General features: G+C 43.3%; 2 protein-coding genes across 16 annotated transcripts in view; one reads left to right on the plus strand and one right to left on the minus strand.

Moving 5' to 3' along the window:
- TNFAIP8L3 (TNF alpha induced protein 8 like 3) overlaps positions 1-11,981 on the plus strand; it is a 40,583-nt gene extending 28,602 nt beyond the window's left edge. The window contains exon 2 of the mRNA XM_024118377.3: positions 9,638-11,981. Coding sequence (XP_023974145.3) covers positions 9,638-10,200 — 563 coding nt within the window. The 3' untranslated portion in view covers positions 10,201-11,981. The remainder of the gene's footprint in view (positions 1-9,637) is intronic.
- AP4E1 (adaptor related protein complex 4 subunit epsilon 1) overlaps positions 1-20,066 on the minus strand; it is a 149,506-nt gene that overhangs the window by 40,951 nt on the left and 88,489 nt on the right. The window contains exons 20-21 of one of the 15 annotated variants that reach the window (XM_055088213.1): positions 17,867-17,923; positions 903-988 (exon numbers count right to left, since the gene is read on the minus strand). The exons of 4 other annotated variants lie outside the window; for them this stretch is intronic. In XM_055088213.1, coding sequence (XP_054944188.1) covers positions 979-988; positions 17,867-17,923 — 67 coding nt within the window. In that variant the 3' untranslated portion in view covers positions 903-978. Of the gene's footprint in view, positions 1-902; positions 989-6,531; positions 6,833-7,353; positions 7,465-8,621; positions 8,658-15,479; positions 15,531-16,385; positions 16,405-17,763; positions 17,924-20,066 lie in introns of those variants that run through there. 10 more of the 15 variants (XR_008618608.1, XM_055088226.1, XM_055088214.1 and 7 more) reach the window with 10 other exon arrangements.

Consider the following 20,066-nt stretch of genomic DNA (forward strand, 5'->3'; position numbering starts at 1 on the left):
CAGAGGCAATGTCTTCTCTAGAAGGTGTTGTATCCTTGTCATGGATATCCCATCCTGCAGACCACCTCACCCCCAGAGCCAACCCCTTCCTTATCATTCATCCAGAGCACCAACAAGGAAGCAGGAAGGGAGGGGGGAGGGTGTTACTCTCCCCTGGCTCCTGGCCCCTTATTGGCTGTGAAGGACGGATCTTAAGGGACATGACTGGCCCAATCAGCTTTTCTGGGTGCATGTGCAGGTGAGCAAAAGGATAGGTGCTCATTGTAAAAGTTCACATTCAAAGTAGTTTGTAAGGCTGCTCTGTCTTAAGGAAGCTTGCTTGAACTTTATTTCCAACAGTTAAATGTAAGTGATTGAGTGCCAGAAACTTGGACTACCACAAATCACCCTCTGCCCAGGTCTTCCCCTCCCCATGCCTTGGAGACTCCCCTCCCACCTTCCTTGTACTCTGGACCTTCAACTTTGACAGATGGTGCTTATTAAGCACCACAGATTGTTTTTCTCAGGGTACCATCTCCACCCCTAACTCTACTTAACATTTTTAGCTAACTCTCCTCCTTGCCATTATCCTAAGCTGTTTACAGAAGTGAAGTGATATTGTGGGAGTGCTATTACAGATAACTTTATACTTTTGAAACAGCTATCCATCCTCATATGCAAGTTTTCCACACACTCCTTAACCAGAGGTAGAGAAGTTACCAAGTCCTGAGAGTAAGGAGAGAAGAGCTGAGTCTGTACCCTAGCCCCTCTCTGCCACAACCCATCCTGGCTTGATGCTCAGAGCTCTTCTCTGGGCTGTAACTGACAGCTGAGAGCCTGTCATCTTTCATAACCATCATTTAGTTTTCCCAGAATGTATTGCCTTGCCCTTACCATGCTGAAGTTCATCTGCCTCTTTTCTGTCCACTCACCCTTGGCTTGGTAAGATCTTCCTGCTGTTTATCACCACCAGCTTGGCATTTCACCATCCAGGAGAGCTTAGTGTTTTCTAGAAACGTGGAAACATCACTTGTGCTACAGCTGAACATCATTTATAGAAGCATCAGCTCAGACTAGCCCCAGCATTTTTCTATGCAGTGAAGGGCCCACTTAAATTATCTTTTGCTTTCTCTCTTCAAACTAGTTCACTCCCATTGTCACGCCATTTTCCCAACATAGTTCTGGTACTTTTTCTTTCCTTGTAATGTTCCAAGGGTGCTTATTCTCAGAGCACTGACTCCATAATCCTTTCATCTGAGCTCCTCCATCAGACTTGGTTTAAGGAAGCCCCTGTTTTTTCCTACAAGGATGAACTTTGCAGCTTCCTCAGTCTCATCTCCTTGTGCTAGTTAGGTGAGCTGCATAATAATAGCTGCATAATCACATTTTTATTTCCATTCTCAGAGATTCTAAGCTACTGTAAACAGGCCCTTACTTTTCATGGCTGGGAAATGGGAACTTTTGTTCAAAAATAGTTAAGAGAATCATCGCTGGCTAAAAGAGCCTTCTTAAGGCTTGTACGCAAGAAAAAGAGAATAGTTTTTGCCACGACCTATCCTAGATCTTCTCGGTGTTTCCTACAAACAAACGTGCATGCCAGTTAGGCCTGTTTCCCCAGGTATCCCAACTGCACTCCTGACTTTGGCTTCCAAAGCTCACACTCTTCCTCTCAGCCCGTAGTGTTTCTCCCTGATGGGTCACCAACATGGTCCCTCTGCAGAAGGTGGAGACAGAAGGATGGATGGAAGGAAACAAGCCCAAGATTTCCATGTACAAAATGTCTGCCCCACCCAGCTCTCCCTCAGTGCGCACACTCTCCCTTAAATCGTGTGTGCGTGTTGGAAACAGTGCTGGCTCTCCAGCCCTCCCCCTGGGAGTTGTCAGAGTTGACCAGGTTGGTGTCTTGATGTTATTTCATCAAATAAATAACAAAACTACACAGGTATCTTTACTACAGGACTTCTCAGAGCCTTTAATAAGCTACCTGGTATGGTGCACCATGAAAAGCCAGCCACAATGTGTAGTCATCTACGTACTCATTTAGCTCACCACAAAACCTTCTCCCCAGGAACATCTGATGGGACTAGTATTCTGTAAGATACACATTGGGGCATGCCGTGATCAGTGGGCCCTACCTTCAGCATGTCAGAATCATGCTGAATGTTAGAGAGCTTGTGATTACTGGCTTTACTCCTAAAGATTTTAATACTGACAGTCTGGAGTAAGTGTGGGAATCTACTTGCTTGTTGTTTTTTTGTTAAAGCTTCCCTTATAATTAAAAAAAAATTTTATCTTTTAATTTTTGGCTGTGTTGGGTCTTCGTTTCTGTGTGAGGGCTTTCTCTAGTTGCGGCGAGCGGGGGCTACTCTTCATCGCGGTGCGCAGGCCTCTCACTGTCGCGGCCTCTCTTGTTGCCGAGCACAGGCTCCAGATGCGCAGGCTCAGTAGTGCTCACGGACCTAGTTGCTCCGCGGCATGTGGGACCTTCCCAGACCAGGGCTCGAACCTGTGTCCCCTGCATTGGCAGGCAGATTCTCAACCACTGCGCCACTAGGGAAGCCCCAACTTCCCTTATAATTTGATGATCTGTAATTCCTCTGCTCTAGTCTCTTGATTGTTAGGCTTCAGAGATTTGATACCTGTGACCCTCCTGAGCCCTCACCATAGAAGCTTGTACCTCAAGTCCCTTTGTAGGTAAATAACATATTCTTTTACAAGAGAAATAGCTGAGAACATATGAGGGAAACCACCCAAGGCCTTTGTGATTTGGGGAGAATTGCTGGCCTGTTTGGATAACTTTAGAAACCACTTCCTGACACTGTAGCCATCCCCACCTATCCACATTCAAGTCTACCTTCAAAGCCCATAGAGCTTCCCCCAGCTGTTCTCACTCATGCCAATTTGGGCTGTTTCACATGTTTAAGTATTTTGTTTCATTTGTCTATATCTGCCTCCCTTCAGGACCATATTCAGAGTAGGACCCAATTAAATATTGGGGGGAGGGGGGAGGACGTCCCCCATAGCACTTACAGAGTTGAACAAATAGTAAATGCTCAATAATTGCAAGCAACCAAGAGACAGAAGAAACCTTGGCCCAAAAGAGACAAAAAAAAGGTTAAGATTGACTCTAGAATTAAAAAGGAGAGAAGGGTGGTAAGTGTGGCAACAAGAGTATACAGCTTACCCTGGTGAGATGATAGGATCTTCAATATTAGGTATGTATCTTCTTCTTCCCTCTGGAATTTTTCCTTTGTTACTTCCCTGTTCTTCATTTTTTAGGTCAATGATAATATGCATCACTAGTGGCTCAGGAATAGGGTGACCAACTTGTCCCAAGTTGCCTGGACTTTTCCAATTTTAGCCCTGAAAGTCCACCATGCAGGAAACCCCTCAATCCTGGCAAATGAGGGCAGTTGGTAACTCTACTCAAAAAACACAGTTTTCTGGGACTTCCCTGACGGTCCAGTGGTTAAGACTCCATGCTTCCACTGCAGGGAGCACAGGTTCAATCCCTGGTCGGGGAACTAAGATCCCGCACGCCTTGCAGTACGCCAAAAAACAACAACGAATAAACCAGAGTTTCCTGACCGGATAAAACTGGGAAATGCTTTACCACACTCTACTCACCTGAACTAGTTTCCTAGAGCTACTGTAACAAATTACCACAAACTCAGTGATTTAAAACAACATAGGGGCTTCCCTGGTGGCGCAGTGGTTGAGAATCTGCCTGCCAATGCAGGGGACACAGGGTCGAGGAGGATCCCACATGCCGCAGAGCAACTAGGCCCATGAGCCACAACTACTGAGCCTGCGCCTCTGGAGCCTGTGCTCCTCAACAAGAGAGGCCGCGACAGTAAGAGGCCCGCGCACCGCGATGAAGACTGGCCCCCACTTGCCACAACTAGAGAAAGCCCTCACACAGAAACGAAGACCCAACACAGCAAAAATAAATAAAAAATAAATTAATAAACTCCTACCCCCAACATAAAAAAAAAATCTATAAAAAAACCCCATAAATTTATCATCTCACAGCTTTGGAGGTCAGAAATCCTAAATGAGTTATACAGGTCTGAAAATCATTGTGTCAGCAGGGCTGCATTTTTTTCTGGAGGCTCTAGGGGGTAATCTGTTCCCTTGCCTTTTTCAGCTTCTAGAGGCTACCTACGTTCCTTGGCTGGTGGTTCCCTCCTCCATCTTTGAAGCCAGCCATTTTACATCCCTTCGATCTTCTCCTCCTATCACTGCATCTTTTCTGACTCTCTCTCCCTCTTTCACTGATAAAGACCCCTGTGATTGCATCAGGCTCACTGGCTAATCCAGGGTGATTTCTCCATCCCCAAATCCTTAACTTAGTCATGTCTGCAAAGTCTCTTTTACCAGATAAGATAACACACGCACAGGTTCCAGGACTAGGATGTGGACATCTTTGGGGGCCATGATTCTGCCTACCATCCCCACGCCTCTCTGACAGTTGATAAAACACCCTAATCAATTAAAGAAATATTTTTAAAGTCTGACAAGATTCTGTTTAATGTTGCTTAAGCCAGTGTTTTCCAAACTTATTTGATCAAGAAACTTTATTCAGAGAGTACTATGAGAAGTGAAATGAGTCGGTCAGGGAAAGGCAAATACCGTATGATATCACTCATATGTGGAATCTAAAACATACAACAACAAACTAGTGAATATAACAAAAAAGAAGCAGACTCACAGATATAGAAAACAGACTAATGGTTACCAGTGGGGAGAGGGAAGAGGGGAGGGGCAAGATAGGGGTAGGGAATTCAGAGGTACAAACTATTATGCAAAGAATAAGCTACAAGGATATATTGTACAACATGGGGAATATAGCCAATATTTTATAATTATAAATGGAGTATAACCTTAAAAAAAAAAAAAAAAAAAACCTCTTTACTCCCCTCCCCCACCCCCATCCCCCAAAGAACACCACTTACCATCTCATGGAATGCTGCTGCTCTTACAAAAGAGCAGGACTCAAACTGGTGTGTGCACCACGGAGAGACCAGAGACTTTCCATGTGATGAGCAGATGAGGAGAGTTTTGGGGGAATTGATTTATAAATCCAATTCCTCTTTCTCACTTCAATACTCTTTTCTTATATATATTTTATTTTATTTTTTGGCTGCGTTGGGTCTTCGTTGCTGCGTGTGGGCTTTCTCTAGTTGCAGCGAGCAGGGGCTACTCTTCATTGCGGTGCGAGGGCTTCTCTCATTGCGGTGGCTTCTCTTGTTGTGGGGCACATGCTCTAGGCGCGCAGGCTTCAGTAGTTGTGGCGCACGGGCTTAGTTGCTCCGTGGCATGTGGGATCTTCCCAGACCAGGACTTGAAGCTGTGTCCCCTGTGTTGGCAGGCGGATTCTTAACCGCTGTGCCACCAAGGAAGACGCAATACTCTTTTCTAAATTCATCTGTCAGAGCAACAATCTGAGGTCAAAGGGTTGTGAACCTTCCTTCTTTCCACTGTTTCAGTCATGGGGTTCCCACCCATAAGGAATCTTACTGGGACAAATACATTTTCCTGGGTGGGAAAACCTGGTCAAACAAAGGGATGATGTGAAGCTTTGGTGTTGATGATGCCGCTCTTAATCAAAGCACCATAACCTGCCCCTACCCATCTCATTTGGAGGTACATTTCCAATAAAACTTTATTTTTTATGTTTAGTATTTATCAAAAGTTTAATACTTGTACCCAAAATAATTAGAATGATAACTCACTCCAGAAGGAATTTTTTTAAGGACTGGAGATTTTGATCACTGGAATCATCTTTTAATTTAAATTTCAATACGTATGGATCCTTTGGTTATAGAGATTTATGACTGATTGATCAAATAAAACATTTTCAAGCATAAAAACAGATATTAAGTTAAACTTTCTGGATGTCATAGAATAGAGATACAATTTCAAGGAGAAAAAAGAATAATGTAGCAACTCTAATTTTTTTTTAACATCTTTATTGGAGTATAATTGCTTTACAATGGTGTGTTAATTTCTGCTGTATAACAAAGTGAATCAGCTACACGTATACATATATCCCCATATTCCCTCCCTCTTCTTAGATTCCATATATATGTGTTAGCATACGGTATTTGTTTTTCTCCTTCTGACTTACTTCACTCTGTATGACAGACTCCAGGTCTATCCACCTCATTACAAATAACTCAGTTTCATTTCTTTTTATGGCTGAGTAATATTCCATTGTATATATGTGCCACATCTTCTTTATCCATTCATCTGTTGATGGACACTTAGGTTGCTTCCATGTCCTGGCTATTGTAAATAGAGCTGCAGTGAACATTGTGGTACATGACTCTTTTTGAATTATGGTTTTCTCAGGGTATATGCCCAATAGTGGGATTGCCGGGTCGTATGGTAGTTCTATTTTTAGTTTTTTAAGGAACTTCCATACTGTTCTCCATAGTGGCTGTATCAATTTACATTCCCACCAGCAGTGCGAGAGGGTTCCTTTTCTCCACACCCTCTCCACCATTTATTGTTTGTAGATTTTTCGATGATGGCCATTCTGACTGCTTGAGGTCATACCTCATTGTAGTTTTGATTTGCATTTCTCTAATGATTAGTGATGTTGAGCATCCTTTCATGTGTTTGTTGGCAACCTGTATATCTTCTTTGGAGAAATGTCGATTTAGGTCTTCTGCCCATTTTTGGATTGGGTTGTTTGTTTTTTTGACATTGAGCTGCATGAGCTGCTTGTATATTTTGGAGATTAATCCTTTGTCAGTTGCTTCGTTTGCAAATATTTTCTCCCATTCTGAGGGTTGTCTTTTTGTCCTGTTTATGGCAGCAGCTCTAATTTTTAAAGGAGAGCTTGCTCCTGTCATTTAAAAATGGACAATAATGGATGTTGTATCACTGTGGCATGTGGTATGTACATTGGACACTTTTAAAAGAATAATTTAACACATTGATTTTAAAGTATCAATATTTACAATATCTAGACATTTAATCTACTTAGAAATTCTAACTATTTAACCATAGGTGAAAAATACTTGCTGTCAAGTTAAAAAATATGCAAGGAGGTACTAGATTTTCAAAATTCTTATGGGGCTGTAAGAGCAAAAGGTGTGATGACCACTGCTCTGGAGAAAACTTTTGGGAATGCTGGTGGTGAAAAGAGCAGGGTTTGGAATCCGGCTAGCAGGGAAGCCTTGGTTAAAAACACCAGCTTCACCCAGCTCTTCGGGTTAAAGCCATGAAGTGCCTGGCACAGAGCCAGTGCTTCCTCATTCAGCAACAGCTGCCGTGGGCCACCAATGCACTGGGCTTGGGACGTCCAGTGGGGCTTGGGACGTCCAGTGGGGCTTGGACACAAATCCCTGCTCCCACAGAGCTTACATTCCAGTGGACACACAGTTGATCCGTTGCTTCTGTGTAAATGCATGTGTGCTGCATTTCCAGAGAACCTCTACAAACACCTTCTTCTCAAGCAGTTTTTAGGAGTTGTGTCTACAAAGAAATGACTCATTTTTTGATATTCCAGAACAGATCCATCTAGATTCCATTGTTCCCATCAAAATAATCACCTAAGGAGGCATACACTTATTTTGGTGACCGGGCCAAAGCTCAAAGTCTTTAAGTTTCTCCTGTGGAACTGATTTCAAAGCATACAGCACAATCTTTTAAACATCCTTAATGCTGGTAAATATTTGTTTGGGGAGGAGGAATTTGATGTTTTTGGAACAAAGGTTATTTACACAAAGGTCTGGGTGACCATGGTAGATGATCAGACCGGGCAGAAATATTATTTGTCTCATACTCTGAAAGGGCATAAATCTCACCGTAAGGAAAAGTCAAGAATTACTGTTTATTCCCTTCACACTGAAGCTGAAGGGAAAATCCTGGCTGTATCAGGGTCACTTGCTCCGAAGTTGCTTAAAGAGTCTATGGTCTCAGACTTTTAGGAGAGAGCTTCCTGGGGCTGTGGGAGACCCGTGGTGCCTGCTGCTTTAGTTCTGCTGATCCCACTTTAGTGACCCCACTCCAGGCCATGACCCTGCGGCTTACAGCTGGAAGAGGTCCGTGAGCAGACGTAGCTGTCCTGGAAAGACCCAGGGCCGAGGGAGCAAGGCTGGGCTGGGAGGGAGGGAGTCAGTCCATGAGGGGATATGCGGGTGGAGGAAGTGCTGGGTCATATGTCTGAATTGTGTTTAAGTGTTTACTGAGTCCGTGTCTGCAAGACCTAAGCACCAGGGATTAATGGCGTTCCACTGCGGGGATGAGTCTGAGGTGGGCAGAGTGGGTGGGATATGAGTTGAGGACGGGCCAGACAGGATTGCAAAAGCTCGTTTGTGTGGCCACCTGTCTGTCCATGCTGCCTGTCACTTCCATGTAGCCACAGAGCACTGGACAAAAACTCTAGGGATCCTAGAGCCGTCAGTTCTCAAAGAAAATTTATTCTTCTGCAGTATTACTCTGGCATTTAACTTAACAAACACCATTCCATCCCTGTTCCCAGAACTGAGCTAGGTGCTGTAGGAGATGTTGTCTCTGTCCTCCAGCGACTTGAATGTCCTTGGGAAGATAAGAACGATGCACACACATACTGCTGACTGTCAAATATCAGTTCCAGCTAACTGGTGACTTCATGGAGTATTCGATCCAATCTAAGACACCATCGATTATAAGATGCCTTTTATGCTCTTAAGAAAGAAGAAAATGCTGCCAATTAAACTGCAAATGATTGCTTTCTTATTGCTTAGAATATTTTTTTTATACTTATTGAAAGATCCCTTTTAGACTTACTTGTACATAGTGTTATTTCTTTTAACATATATTGTTCTCATTCGTTCATAAAGTGGAAAGTAACGGGGAAATAAAGTGGCTTTGGTTTTTCTAAGCTTCCTCACATTCAGGGTACTTCTGTACTCAGCTGAAGCATCTTTGCTTGGAACTGTTGATGTCGTCTGTGTTTCCCACAAAATGTGGTTCTGTGTGCCATTTAGAACATTGGTGAGCAACATTTCTTACAAGAGTACCCGTGACTTTTATTCCAAATCTGTCTCCTATTGTGTAAACTGATGCACACACACGTAATGCAACCACAGCACAACTACCACCTGGCAACAGTGACTATAAGACACATCCCAATTTCCAAGATATCAAAAATGAAAAAAAATACATCTTAGACTCAATGAAATATGAATTCTGAGACTCAGTCAAAAAATACTACCATGATCAACCACCCAGGTCTGTCCTAAGAATGGGGTTGGCATTGGTGCTACATTCTTATCATTAAGCAATAATTTTCTCCTGTAAATTTGCAAAACTGAATAGTTTCCTGTGCAATAATCATTGTACGGAGTTCTTCGTGAGCAAATAGAGTCAAGGAAGCTTTTTGCATGAAGTAGGTCAAAAGCGTGAGATTTGGCCTGGACATGAGGAGACCACGTCTAGAGAGGAAAGAGCGCAATTTAAAAGGTTCAAGAGGGTAAACAAGCATGTCATGTGGCGAGCACAGTGGAGTAACCAGGCTGGGGTGGGGTTTCATAAAAGAGTCGTGGGGTATGAAGGCATGAATTTTTGCTGTAAGAACATAAGTTCAAGTTAGTATGTTTCACTTGTAGAAACATAATAAACAGTTCTAGTATTTCTATAACTTTTATTTCTTTTCTTACCATAGGTCCTGATGTTTTTAGTTCAAAGAACCTTGCCCTTCAAGCCCAGAAGAAGATTCTGAGCAAAATAGCCAGTAAAACTGTGGCCAACATGCTGATTGATGACACCAGCAGCGACATCTTTGATGAGCTCTACAAAGTCACCAAAGAGCACACACACAACAAGAAGGAAGCCCACAAGATAATGAAAGACTTAATCAAGGTGGCGATCAAAATTGGGATCCTCTACCGGAACAACCAGTTCAGCCAGGAGGAGGTTGTTATCGTGGAGAAGCTCAGGAAGAAACTGAACCAGACCGCCATGACAATCGTCAGCTTCTATGAGGTAGAATACACCTTCGATAGAAATGTGCTCTCCAAGCTCCTACATGAGTGCAAGGACCTGGTGCATGAACTGGTACAGAGACACCTGACACCCAGGACCCACGGGCGTATCAACCATGTCTTCAACCACTTTGCTGATATGGAGTTCCTCTCCACCCTTTATAGCCTGGATGGAGACTGTAGGCCCAACCTCAAGAGGATTTGTGAAGGAATCAATAAATTGCTAGATGAGAAAGTCCTCTGAATGCCTTCCCTCCTCCTGGACTTGGCTGCGTTCATGTTACAGCATCCCGCGTGTTCCAGGTGAGAATCAGGAAAACAAGAAGAAACCCTTGTCAAAGATGCCCATGTTCTGTCCTGTTCATCCCTCTGATGTTGATGCTAGATTGAGCTCAGGAGTGTTTATCACCTAAGCTCTCTGCTGAGGTCTGTACTTAAAATCTCCTTTGTTTGCAAGCCCAAAGGACATCTCATCTATTCTAAGCAGAAAAGCTGCCCTGCTCATCTAGGTGGGCCCAGTTCATCTTGTGGAATGGAAGGAGCCCTGGACCAGGGGTCAGAGGACATGGGTTTGGTTCCCAGCTCCATCAGTTACAATTTTGTCCTCTGGATCCTGGAACCATCATGCCCACCTGCCTACCTCCCAGGGCTGCTGTGAGGATCCAATGAGATTATGTTCATGCTTTTAAAAACTCTAATAAAAGGTCTTACTAGTTTCTCTTTGGCACGTGACAGGGATCAACCTGGATCTAGACTATTAAGCAGCAGAGAAAAGAACAATAGTTTCTAATGGGCTGGGTTTGCAATTTGTCTCTAGATGTTCTGTTTCAAACAAAATAAAAATGAATCCAAAGGTGTGAAAAAGTATAGCTGCAAATTGGAAAAATATTTTTCAAGAGCTGTGTTTTTTAGGTCTTAGATGTGCAGGTTTATGGTCCTGCAGAGGGAAACTTTCTGGTGGGGGAGGGGGAGAGTGGAGAGAGAGTTTCCCACCCATCATGCAGAAGCAGAGAAGAACTGTGCTGCCCCTGCCCCTGCAGGACTGGCCTCTCCCCATCTGAGGGGCACCATCCGGGAGGCAAAGGGACGGTTTATGCTGGCATGCGCAGGAGAGTTGGGCAGAATGAAGCCCTATCCGTCTTTCTTGGTCTTTCACTGTCATTCTGTGCTGTTTTCTCTGGTTTGTTAATAAATTGAAATTACCCTTCAAATAAGAGGTTTTGGAGTTGTGATTCAAAAATCAAATTCCTTGGAGTTAGATACAGTGTTAGGAATAATGGGATTGAAAGGAAGAAGACAATGAAGAGTAAGAGCTTTGTACTCAGACCCTAAGGGAAAGTAGCCCCTGGGGGAGCATGTATAGGGTGGAGCCTGTGCCCCTGGTTAGTGGGGAGCTAGTTCATAGACACTGTGACAGCCTTCTCTGAATGTCTCAAAGCCTCGCTTTCACACAAAATATTTAATGCCTTATAATGTTGTCTGGAGGACACCACTTTAAGAGATTTGCCCTTCCATCATCACCTCCTGTCCTGTTATGCTTCTCCTGTATCTGATGATAATGCAAAAATACTATATTAGCTCAGCCCCATGGTTCATCCCACCCCATGGCCTCTCTCTAGTAGAGATGGTTTGCGCGAGGGTGTGAAAAGATGGCCACTGAACCTGCTGTGGCCATTCGGCCCCAACTGGCTCCCATGTCAACATCAGTAGAAAGTATCCTGTTAAGTTCTTCAGCCACCAGTATTCAAAATTACTTCACAGGAAGGATGTCCAGTGGGGAATAGGGAATAGTTAAGTCAGTCCCTGTCTCCATGTTTGACAAACATGGCCCAGCCCCTTCTCACAGTCCCGAGGACGGAACAGTGATGCCCTGTGCACATCTGGGCTGGGGAGGTCACTGGTCATTTAGGCAGTGCCCGTGGAAGCTACAGGCGACAGGCTCCTCCCTGCCCACCTGCCACCAGGCAGCAAGCAGCCCAGCCGTAGCCGAATTTTCACATATAGAGTCCTCCTCAATGCCTGTGTTGCTATACTTGTCTGATGAAGGACCGCTTTCTAGTATGATGGATGGTTCTAGAAGCAGGTTCTTTTTTCACTAAGTAGGTGGACCTACCCAGAGAACTCAGCCCTGCCAAAGGAATGGGTGGAACTGTCTCCTGTCCATCTGAGACACAGCAGGGAAGAAGGCAGGATCCCCAGCCAAAGAGGATTGCAGGTTCTCCCCTCTCCACAGGTCACAGCACAGTGGGAGGTTCTGAGCCTCAAGCCACTGAAGGAATGGGGTGCAATGACAGTGTGGACCAAAACGTTCTACCATCTTAGGCTTCCCCACTGAGGCAGCCAAAGGGCGCTCTACCACGAGGCCAGCCGGGTGTGTCTCCATCTTATCAACAGTAGCCAAGGGAACCTGGGTTACCCAGGCACAAGTAACCCACCATGCCTCTAAAAAGTCAACACCTATCCCGTGTATGCCTTTCAAATATACCGCTGGCATGTAAATTCAAGTGATGACTGAGTTTCATGGGCCAACAGAAAAGCTTACAAATTTCAAATATTTTACCTAACAATCTAGTGGCCAAGGAATCTCATTATTGGTTTATCCTGAAGACTCTAACCACGTCACTTAGTGCCCCTAAAAAGCTGTTTTGGTTGAAAACAATTTGACAGAGGCCAGCAGGTGCTTATAAAAATAAGACTCTGTAGACGTACATTTGTGCTTAGAACTCTGTACTAAATTTTCGATAGCGAGAACCCACAAAAGCAAAGTTACAATATCTACCTGTAGGTGGCACCTTAAAGAAAACCGATTTCAAAAGAAGCAACAGTACTAAAAACACTCACTTGCTCAAGCCCCACGCAAACTTCACAGAGTAATGCCTGGCTCAGCAAGCCAAGGGCAGAGACAGGACCCACTCTTTAAGGGTTGTGGGGGTGGCAGAAGCAGTTTCATCTGGAAACATCACTGAGTCTTCCACCATCCTTGAGCACTCAGCTCTGTCCCCAGGCGAGGACACCAGGGACTTGTGCTGAAGTTTCTACCCCACCCCTGGTTGTGTCCTTCTTCGTGTGTCTGAACCCTACAGAAACACATTCCCTGCTGGCTGTGCCTGCCATGTGTCTGTTATCACTCTTCTTCCCTGTGTTTGCATTTGTGAGTCTTGACACCCTCAGCAACTCCAGGTCTCTGCTCAGTGACAAATCCAAATGAAAAGACTTCGCCATCTGTACTTCTCCTCCAAACTCCCATCTCACCCATCTGTACATTTTTCAGAAGCAAATCAGTACATTCATTGGCTGCTCCAATGAACTTCTTGTATCCATTTATATAAAAAAAGAAAGCTCAAATCAGGCCTACGCACCCTCTGCCCCAATATTTTGGGGGCTTTTAAAAAACATTCAACATGGTCCCAGATGTCAAGAGCAAAACCAATCAGTGAAAATTCTAGATCAGCCAGCTCTGGCTGCAAAGACATTGCATTAGCAGACACTGTCCAGGAATGGAATGGGATGTTGACAATAGAGTCATGAATCAGATGGCCTTTGAAGAAAGGGTTTCCAAGGCCCTCCCAACTCAGACTGTGTGGTCATGGGTTTCCTTTGTTTAGTGTGATCCTGCTATAGGGCCACAGCTCAAACCAGGCCACCTCTTGCTCTTTCCTTAGAGGGAGGCCTTGCTTGATAGGGGAAAGACTCTTCTACAATCCTGTTCCTCAAAATGGCATCTGGAAATCCCTGAAAGTTCTGGAGGAGCAGGGGTGAGCTGGAGTGGGTTAAAGTCCATGAGTTCTAAAAGGAGTTTTTAAATTTTTGTTTCATTCTGACAACTTAAAAAACAAAAAAATCAAAATCAGGGACTTCCCTGGTAGTCCAGCAGTTAAGACTCTGCGCTCCCAATGCAGGGGGCCCGGGTTTGATCCCTGGTCAGGGAACTAGACCCCACATGCCTCTACTAAAGATCCCACACACTGCAACAAAGATCCTGCATGCAGCAAAGAGGATCCCACGTGCCACAACTAAGACCCGGTGCAACCACATAAATAAATAAATATATTTTTTTAAAAATCAAAATCAGCCTCAGTACCTTCTGAGTCACATAGGGATGACTAACTTATAGCCACGTGGTGCCATCTGTCTTCAGGGTCTGAGTTTCTCTTTGTGTTTACAGTATTGTTCATGCTGATTGATCAAGTGAAAGAAAAGAATTTAACTTAATGAGTTTCTCTAACTAGGCCTGGGCATCCCCTAGAGGTCTGCAGGCATAGCTTGGGCATCCATGAGTTCTTCATTTTGAGAAATGTTGCTACAACATATGAAAGTATAGGCTTGCAGAGAATGAATGTCACCCTGCCCTTGACGGTGACTCATTTTTGGGGGCTCAAAGGTTGAGGGGTGAACCTGTGTCTGGGGGACACATAGGCCTTCTACAGAAAGAGGTGGGATCCCACATGTCCTGCCTTCCCTTTGAAAACTGGCCAGAAAAAGCTACCATAAGTAATCAAAGAATTGACCAACCCATCCTGGCAATTCTGATAATAAATCTCAAAGCACAAGAGGCCATCGCTGGACACACCAGGCACTGCTCCTCCCAAGGAAGGGAAGAGTGGAGAAACCTTGCAAAACCTCCTTGTGAAGAAAAGTCACCTGCACCTGCTCATACTCTCCCAATCCAGCAGCACCTGTTGGAGTGCAGAGGCCCAGGCGTCAGTTGTGTGGTCTCAGGATCCCAGGAGCTTATTTCTTGTCTGAACTTAAGGCACATGACACTCAAAATTCCTCCCAGTGTCAGAAGAAGGAGTGGTCAGCCAGAGCAAGCTCTCTTTCACACCTTACCTCCAGCACTGGTATATTCTCATTATATTGGTATAGGGGTATATTCATATATTCCTCAGTGACACTACTAACCTGTCCTTTCCCTACCTTGTCCTTTCTATGCTGAGCTGGGGCAGGTCTCTACAGAGGAGAGGTCTGGCCACTCACCCAGGAAGCTGGAGCTTGGGCAGCCAGGGTCCCCCAAGCTGTGGTATAGAGCTCCTCTTGCTGACTCTAAGGCCTTTCTGGACCAGCTCCTGGGACAAGGGAGTCTGGGGTTTGGCTCCGCCTTAAGGAGGAGCTGGGTGGGAGACAGAGCTTGGCACAGAGCGAGTGCGGAGGCTAGCAAGGAAGCTGCAATTAGCCTACTTTAAGGAGGGAGAGAGCACTCTTCCAGCCTCTGTCACTTGTGAAGGAAGAGCTTGTGGGCTGGTCCCTGGTGGGTAATTGGGGTCCTTCCACCTGTCAGAGCAGCAGCTTCCCTGCTGAGAGGGTCACACTTCCTCAGTGATAGGATGGGGCTACCCCTGCTCTGTGATTCAGAAACAGTTACAACTTGATTTTAGAAACATGTTGTTGAGTTTGGGTTTGGGGAGACCAGGGAGATGAGTATTTTGGGTTTTATTTTCTTTTCAGCTTTCATAGGCAGCAGAAGGTATAGAATATGAAACAAGCCATGAGTCAGGAGGTTTAGTCTCAGCTTGCCCAATACCTGGTGATTTCCTTATATCAATACTTCACTTCTCTGGGCCTTAGTTTCCTCAACTGTAAAAACAGAGAGTTGCACAAGGTCTCTAAGAATCCTTCCAGTTCCAAAATTTCACATTCCGAGCATCATAAGAGGGAAGAAGCTCTGCACACTTCTATACTGTATGTTTCTTAGAAGTGAAGCTATTCATTATTTAAATGAAGCAATACTTCCAAATGGACTGAGAAATGACACCTCAATGATTACCTTCAAGATCTTTGAGCATAGAAAGTAAAAACAAAAACAGACAAACAAAAAAATCTAAGAATAAACCTAACCAAGGAGGCCAAAGACCTATAGGCTGAAAACTATAAAACACTGATAAAGAAAATTCAAGACAACTAACACAATATTGTAAATCAACTATACTCCAATAAAAATTTTAAAAAGAGAGAGGGTCTTCCCTGGTGGCACGGTGGTTGAGAATCCGCCTGCCAATGCAGGGGACATGGGTTCCATCCCTGGTCCAGGAAGATCCCACATGCCGCGGAGCAACTAAGCCCGTGCGCCTGTGCTCTACAGCCCGTGAGCCACAACTAGCCCGTGTGCCGCAACTACTGAAGGCCACGTGCCTAGAGCCCATGCTCCACAACAAGAGAAGCCACTGCAATGAGAAGCCCACGCACTGCAACGAAGAGTAGTCCCCACTCGCCACAACTAGAGAAAGCCCGTGCGCAGCAATGAAGACCCAACACAGCCAAAAATAAATAAATAAAATAAATAAATTTATTTTAAAAAAAGAGGGCTTCCTTGGTGGTGCAGTGGTTGAGAGTCCGCCTGACGATGCAGGGGACGCAGGTTCGTGCCCCGGTCTGGGAAGATCCCACATGCCGTGGAGTGGCTGGGCCCGTGAGCCATGGCCACTGAGCCTGTGCGTCCGGAGCCTGTGCTCTGCAACGGGAGAGGCCCACGTACCGGAAAAAAAAAAAAGAAAACCAAGAAATAAAAAAAAATTAATTAATTTTTAAAAAAGAAAGAAAATTGAAGACAATTCAAAGAAATGGAAAGATATTCCATGCTCTTGGATTGGAAGAATTAATATTGTTTAAATGGCCATACTACCAAAAGCAATCTACAGAGTTAATGCAATCCCTATCAAAATACCCGTAACATTTTTCACAGAACTAGAATAAATAATCCTGAAATTTATATAGAATCACAAATGCCCAGAATTGCCAAAGCAATCCTGAGGAAAAAGAACAAAGCTGGAGGCCTACCCCTTCCAGACATCAGACTATACTACAAAGCTACAGTAATCAAATCAGTGTGGTACTGGCACAAAAACAGACATATAGTTCAATGGAATAAAATAGAAAACCCAGAAATAAACCCACATACCTACAGTCAATTAATCTATGACAAAGGAGAGAAGAATATACAATGGAGAAAAGACAGTCTCTTCAACAAGTGGTGTTGGGAAAACTGGACAGCTACGTGTAAATCAATGAAATTAGAATACTCCCTCAAGCTATATACAAAAATAAACTCAAAATGGTTTAAAGACCTAAATATAAGACATGACACCATAAAACTCCTAGCAGAGAACATAGGCAAAACATTCTCTGACATAAATTGTTGCAATATTTTCTTAGATCAGTCTCCCAAGGCAAAAGAAATAAAAGCAAAAATAAACAAGTGGGACATAATTAAACTTACAAGCTTTTGCACAACAAAGGAAACCTTCAACAAAATGAAAAGACAACCTACAGAATAGAAAATATTTGCAAATGATGAGGCCAACTAGGGGTTAATGGACCTAGAGAATATTATGCTTAGTGAAATAAGTCAGACAGACAAAGACAAATACTATATGATACCACTCATATGTGGAATCTAAATAATAATACAGGGTTTCCCTGGTGGCACAGTGGTTAAGGATCCACCTGCCAATGCAGGGGACATGGGTTCAAGCCCTGGTCCGGAAAGATCCCACATGCCGCGGAGCAACTAAGCCCATGCGCCACAACTACTGAGCCAGCCTTCTAGAGCCCGCAAGCCACAACTACTGAAGCCTGCACACCTAGAGCCCATGCTCCACAACAAGAGAAACCACCACAATGAGAAGCCTGCGCAACACCACAAGGAAGAGTAGCCCCCACTCTCTGCAACTAAAGAAAGCCCGCGCGCAGCAACGAAGACCCAATGCAGCCAAAAATAAAAATAAATAAATAAAATTTTTAAAAATTAAAAATAATACAAATGAATGTATATACAAAACAGAAACAGACTCACAGACATAGAAAAAAATTTATGGTTACCAAAGGGGAGAAGAGGGCGGGAGGGACAAATAAGGGGTATGGGTTTAACAGATACAAATTGCTATACATAAAATAGATAAGCAACAAGGACTTACTGTATACCACAGGGAATTATATTCAATATCTTGTAATAACCTATAATGGAATATAATCTGCAAAACAAACAAAACTGAATCACTATGCCGTACACCTGAAACTAACACAATACTGTAAATCAACTATACTTCAATTAAAAAAAAAGATTTTTGACTGTAGATCTAAATTGGTGATTTCAGAAGGGAAAAGCTTTAGGCCAGAAAATGCAAGGTAAAAACCACAAAGACCAGTGAACTGCACAATGTGGGCCCAGGTAGTCAGCCAGTCACCAGCTTAGCAGGGGCCCACTGCTATTCAATGTTAGGACTGATCTTTTACTGAGACATACATTTCAAGCTGAAACGTGTCCAACTCCAGTAATGTATCTCTGTAGAGATAACAGGGTAATATGCAAAGTCATGAATAAGTCATTACCGATCTGAGTTAAATATCATGGGAAACTATCAGAATTATTTTAAAATATATTAATAAAGCCATTCCCCCAACAAATGGGACATTTTATGGAATTCTCAAAACCTTCCCCCACATTGTTTGAATCTTTAATACATATCTTTACACAGTATATTCCATGCACCTTGGTGTTGCGAACTCACCTTTTTATTTTTTATTTTTTTAGGCATTTTATTTTAAATATAGCAGTGTGTAAATGTCAATCCCAAATTCCCAGTCTATCCCTCCCTCCCACCCTTCCCCACTGGTAACCGTAAGTTCGTTCTCTATGAACTCACCTTTTAAAAAATAGCTTTATTGAAATATAATTCACGTAACATACAATTCACCTACTTAAAGTGTAGAATTCAGTGGCTTTGGGTACACTCACAGTTTTGTGCAACCATAACCACAGTCAATTTTACAACATTTTCATCACCTCAAAAAGAAACCTGGTACCCTTTAGCTATCACCTCCCAACCCCACCTCACCTTACTAGCAATATAAAAGTGGCTCGCCCCTCCCCCACCAAATATCATAAACAATAATTCCTCAATATTGGAATTGCCCTATGATTGTAGATTCAGAGCAAACAAATCCTGATGACACCCATGACTAAGACTCATTATGCTGAACCAGGTTGGGCCTCAAGCATCCTCTGCGTTGAAGACAAGCCTCATCAGCCTCTGCATGGGGGGAAGGGGGGCAGATTCAGCTAAGTGTAAGGAAGCGTGGGTACTAAAGTCTCCAACTAGTATTGTAGAACCATCTATTTCTCTCTTTGATTCTATCAGGTTTTGCTTCATGGCTTTTGATGGTCTGCTATTAAGTGCATAAATGTTTATAATTGTCATATCTTCTTGCTGTATTGAAGCTTTTATCAATATACAATGTCCTTCTTTGTCTCTTGAAACATTTTTGGATTTAAAATCTATTTTGTCTGATATTAGTATAGCCACTCCTGCTCTGTTTTGGTTTCTATTTGCACAAAGTATCTTCTTCCATCCTTTCAACTCTCAATGTATTTGTGTCTTTGGAACTGAAGTGAGTCTTTTGTAAACAGCATATAGTTGGATCATGTGTTTTTATCCATTCTGCCAATCTCTGTCTTTTGATTGGAGAGTTTAATCTGTTTACATTTAAAGTAGTTACTGATAAGGAGGGACTTACTTCTGTCCTTTTGCTATTTGTTTTCTATATGCCTTATAGCTTTTTGTCCCTCATTTCCTGCATTTCTTTCTTCTTTTGTGTTTAGTTGATATTTTGTAGTGAAATGTTAAAATTCTTTCTCATTTCCTTTTGTGTATAACTATTTTCTTCTTCGTTACCCTGGGGATTACATTTGACATCCTAAAGTTATAATACTCTAATTTGAATTTACACCAGTTTAACTTCAATAACATACAAAAACTCTGCTCCTTTACAGCTCTGACCCCACCCCTTTCAGTTGTTGATGTCACAAAATGACATCTTTATGCATTGTGTCCCTCAAAACATAAACAAATAATTCTTTTAAATGTACTAGTCCTTAAATCATGTAGAAAACAAAAAGCGGAGTTACAAATTATTGTTACATTAATATTAGCTTTTATAATTGCCCATATATTTACTGCTATTGAGATCTTTACTTCTTCATACAGCTTCAAGTTACTGCCTAGTGTATTTTTTTTTGGCTGCCTTGAGTCTTCATTGCTGTGTGTAGGCTTTCTTTAGTTGCAGTGAGCGGGAGCTACTCTTCACTGCAGTGCGCGGGCTTCTCATTGCGGTGGC

This window comes from Physeter macrocephalus, chromosome 11, assembly GCF_002837175.3.
Source record: "Physeter macrocephalus isolate SW-GA chromosome 11, ASM283717v5, whole genome shotgun sequence".
Taxonomy (NCBI): domain Eukaryota; kingdom Metazoa; phylum Chordata; class Mammalia; order Artiodactyla; family Physeteridae; genus Physeter; species Physeter macrocephalus.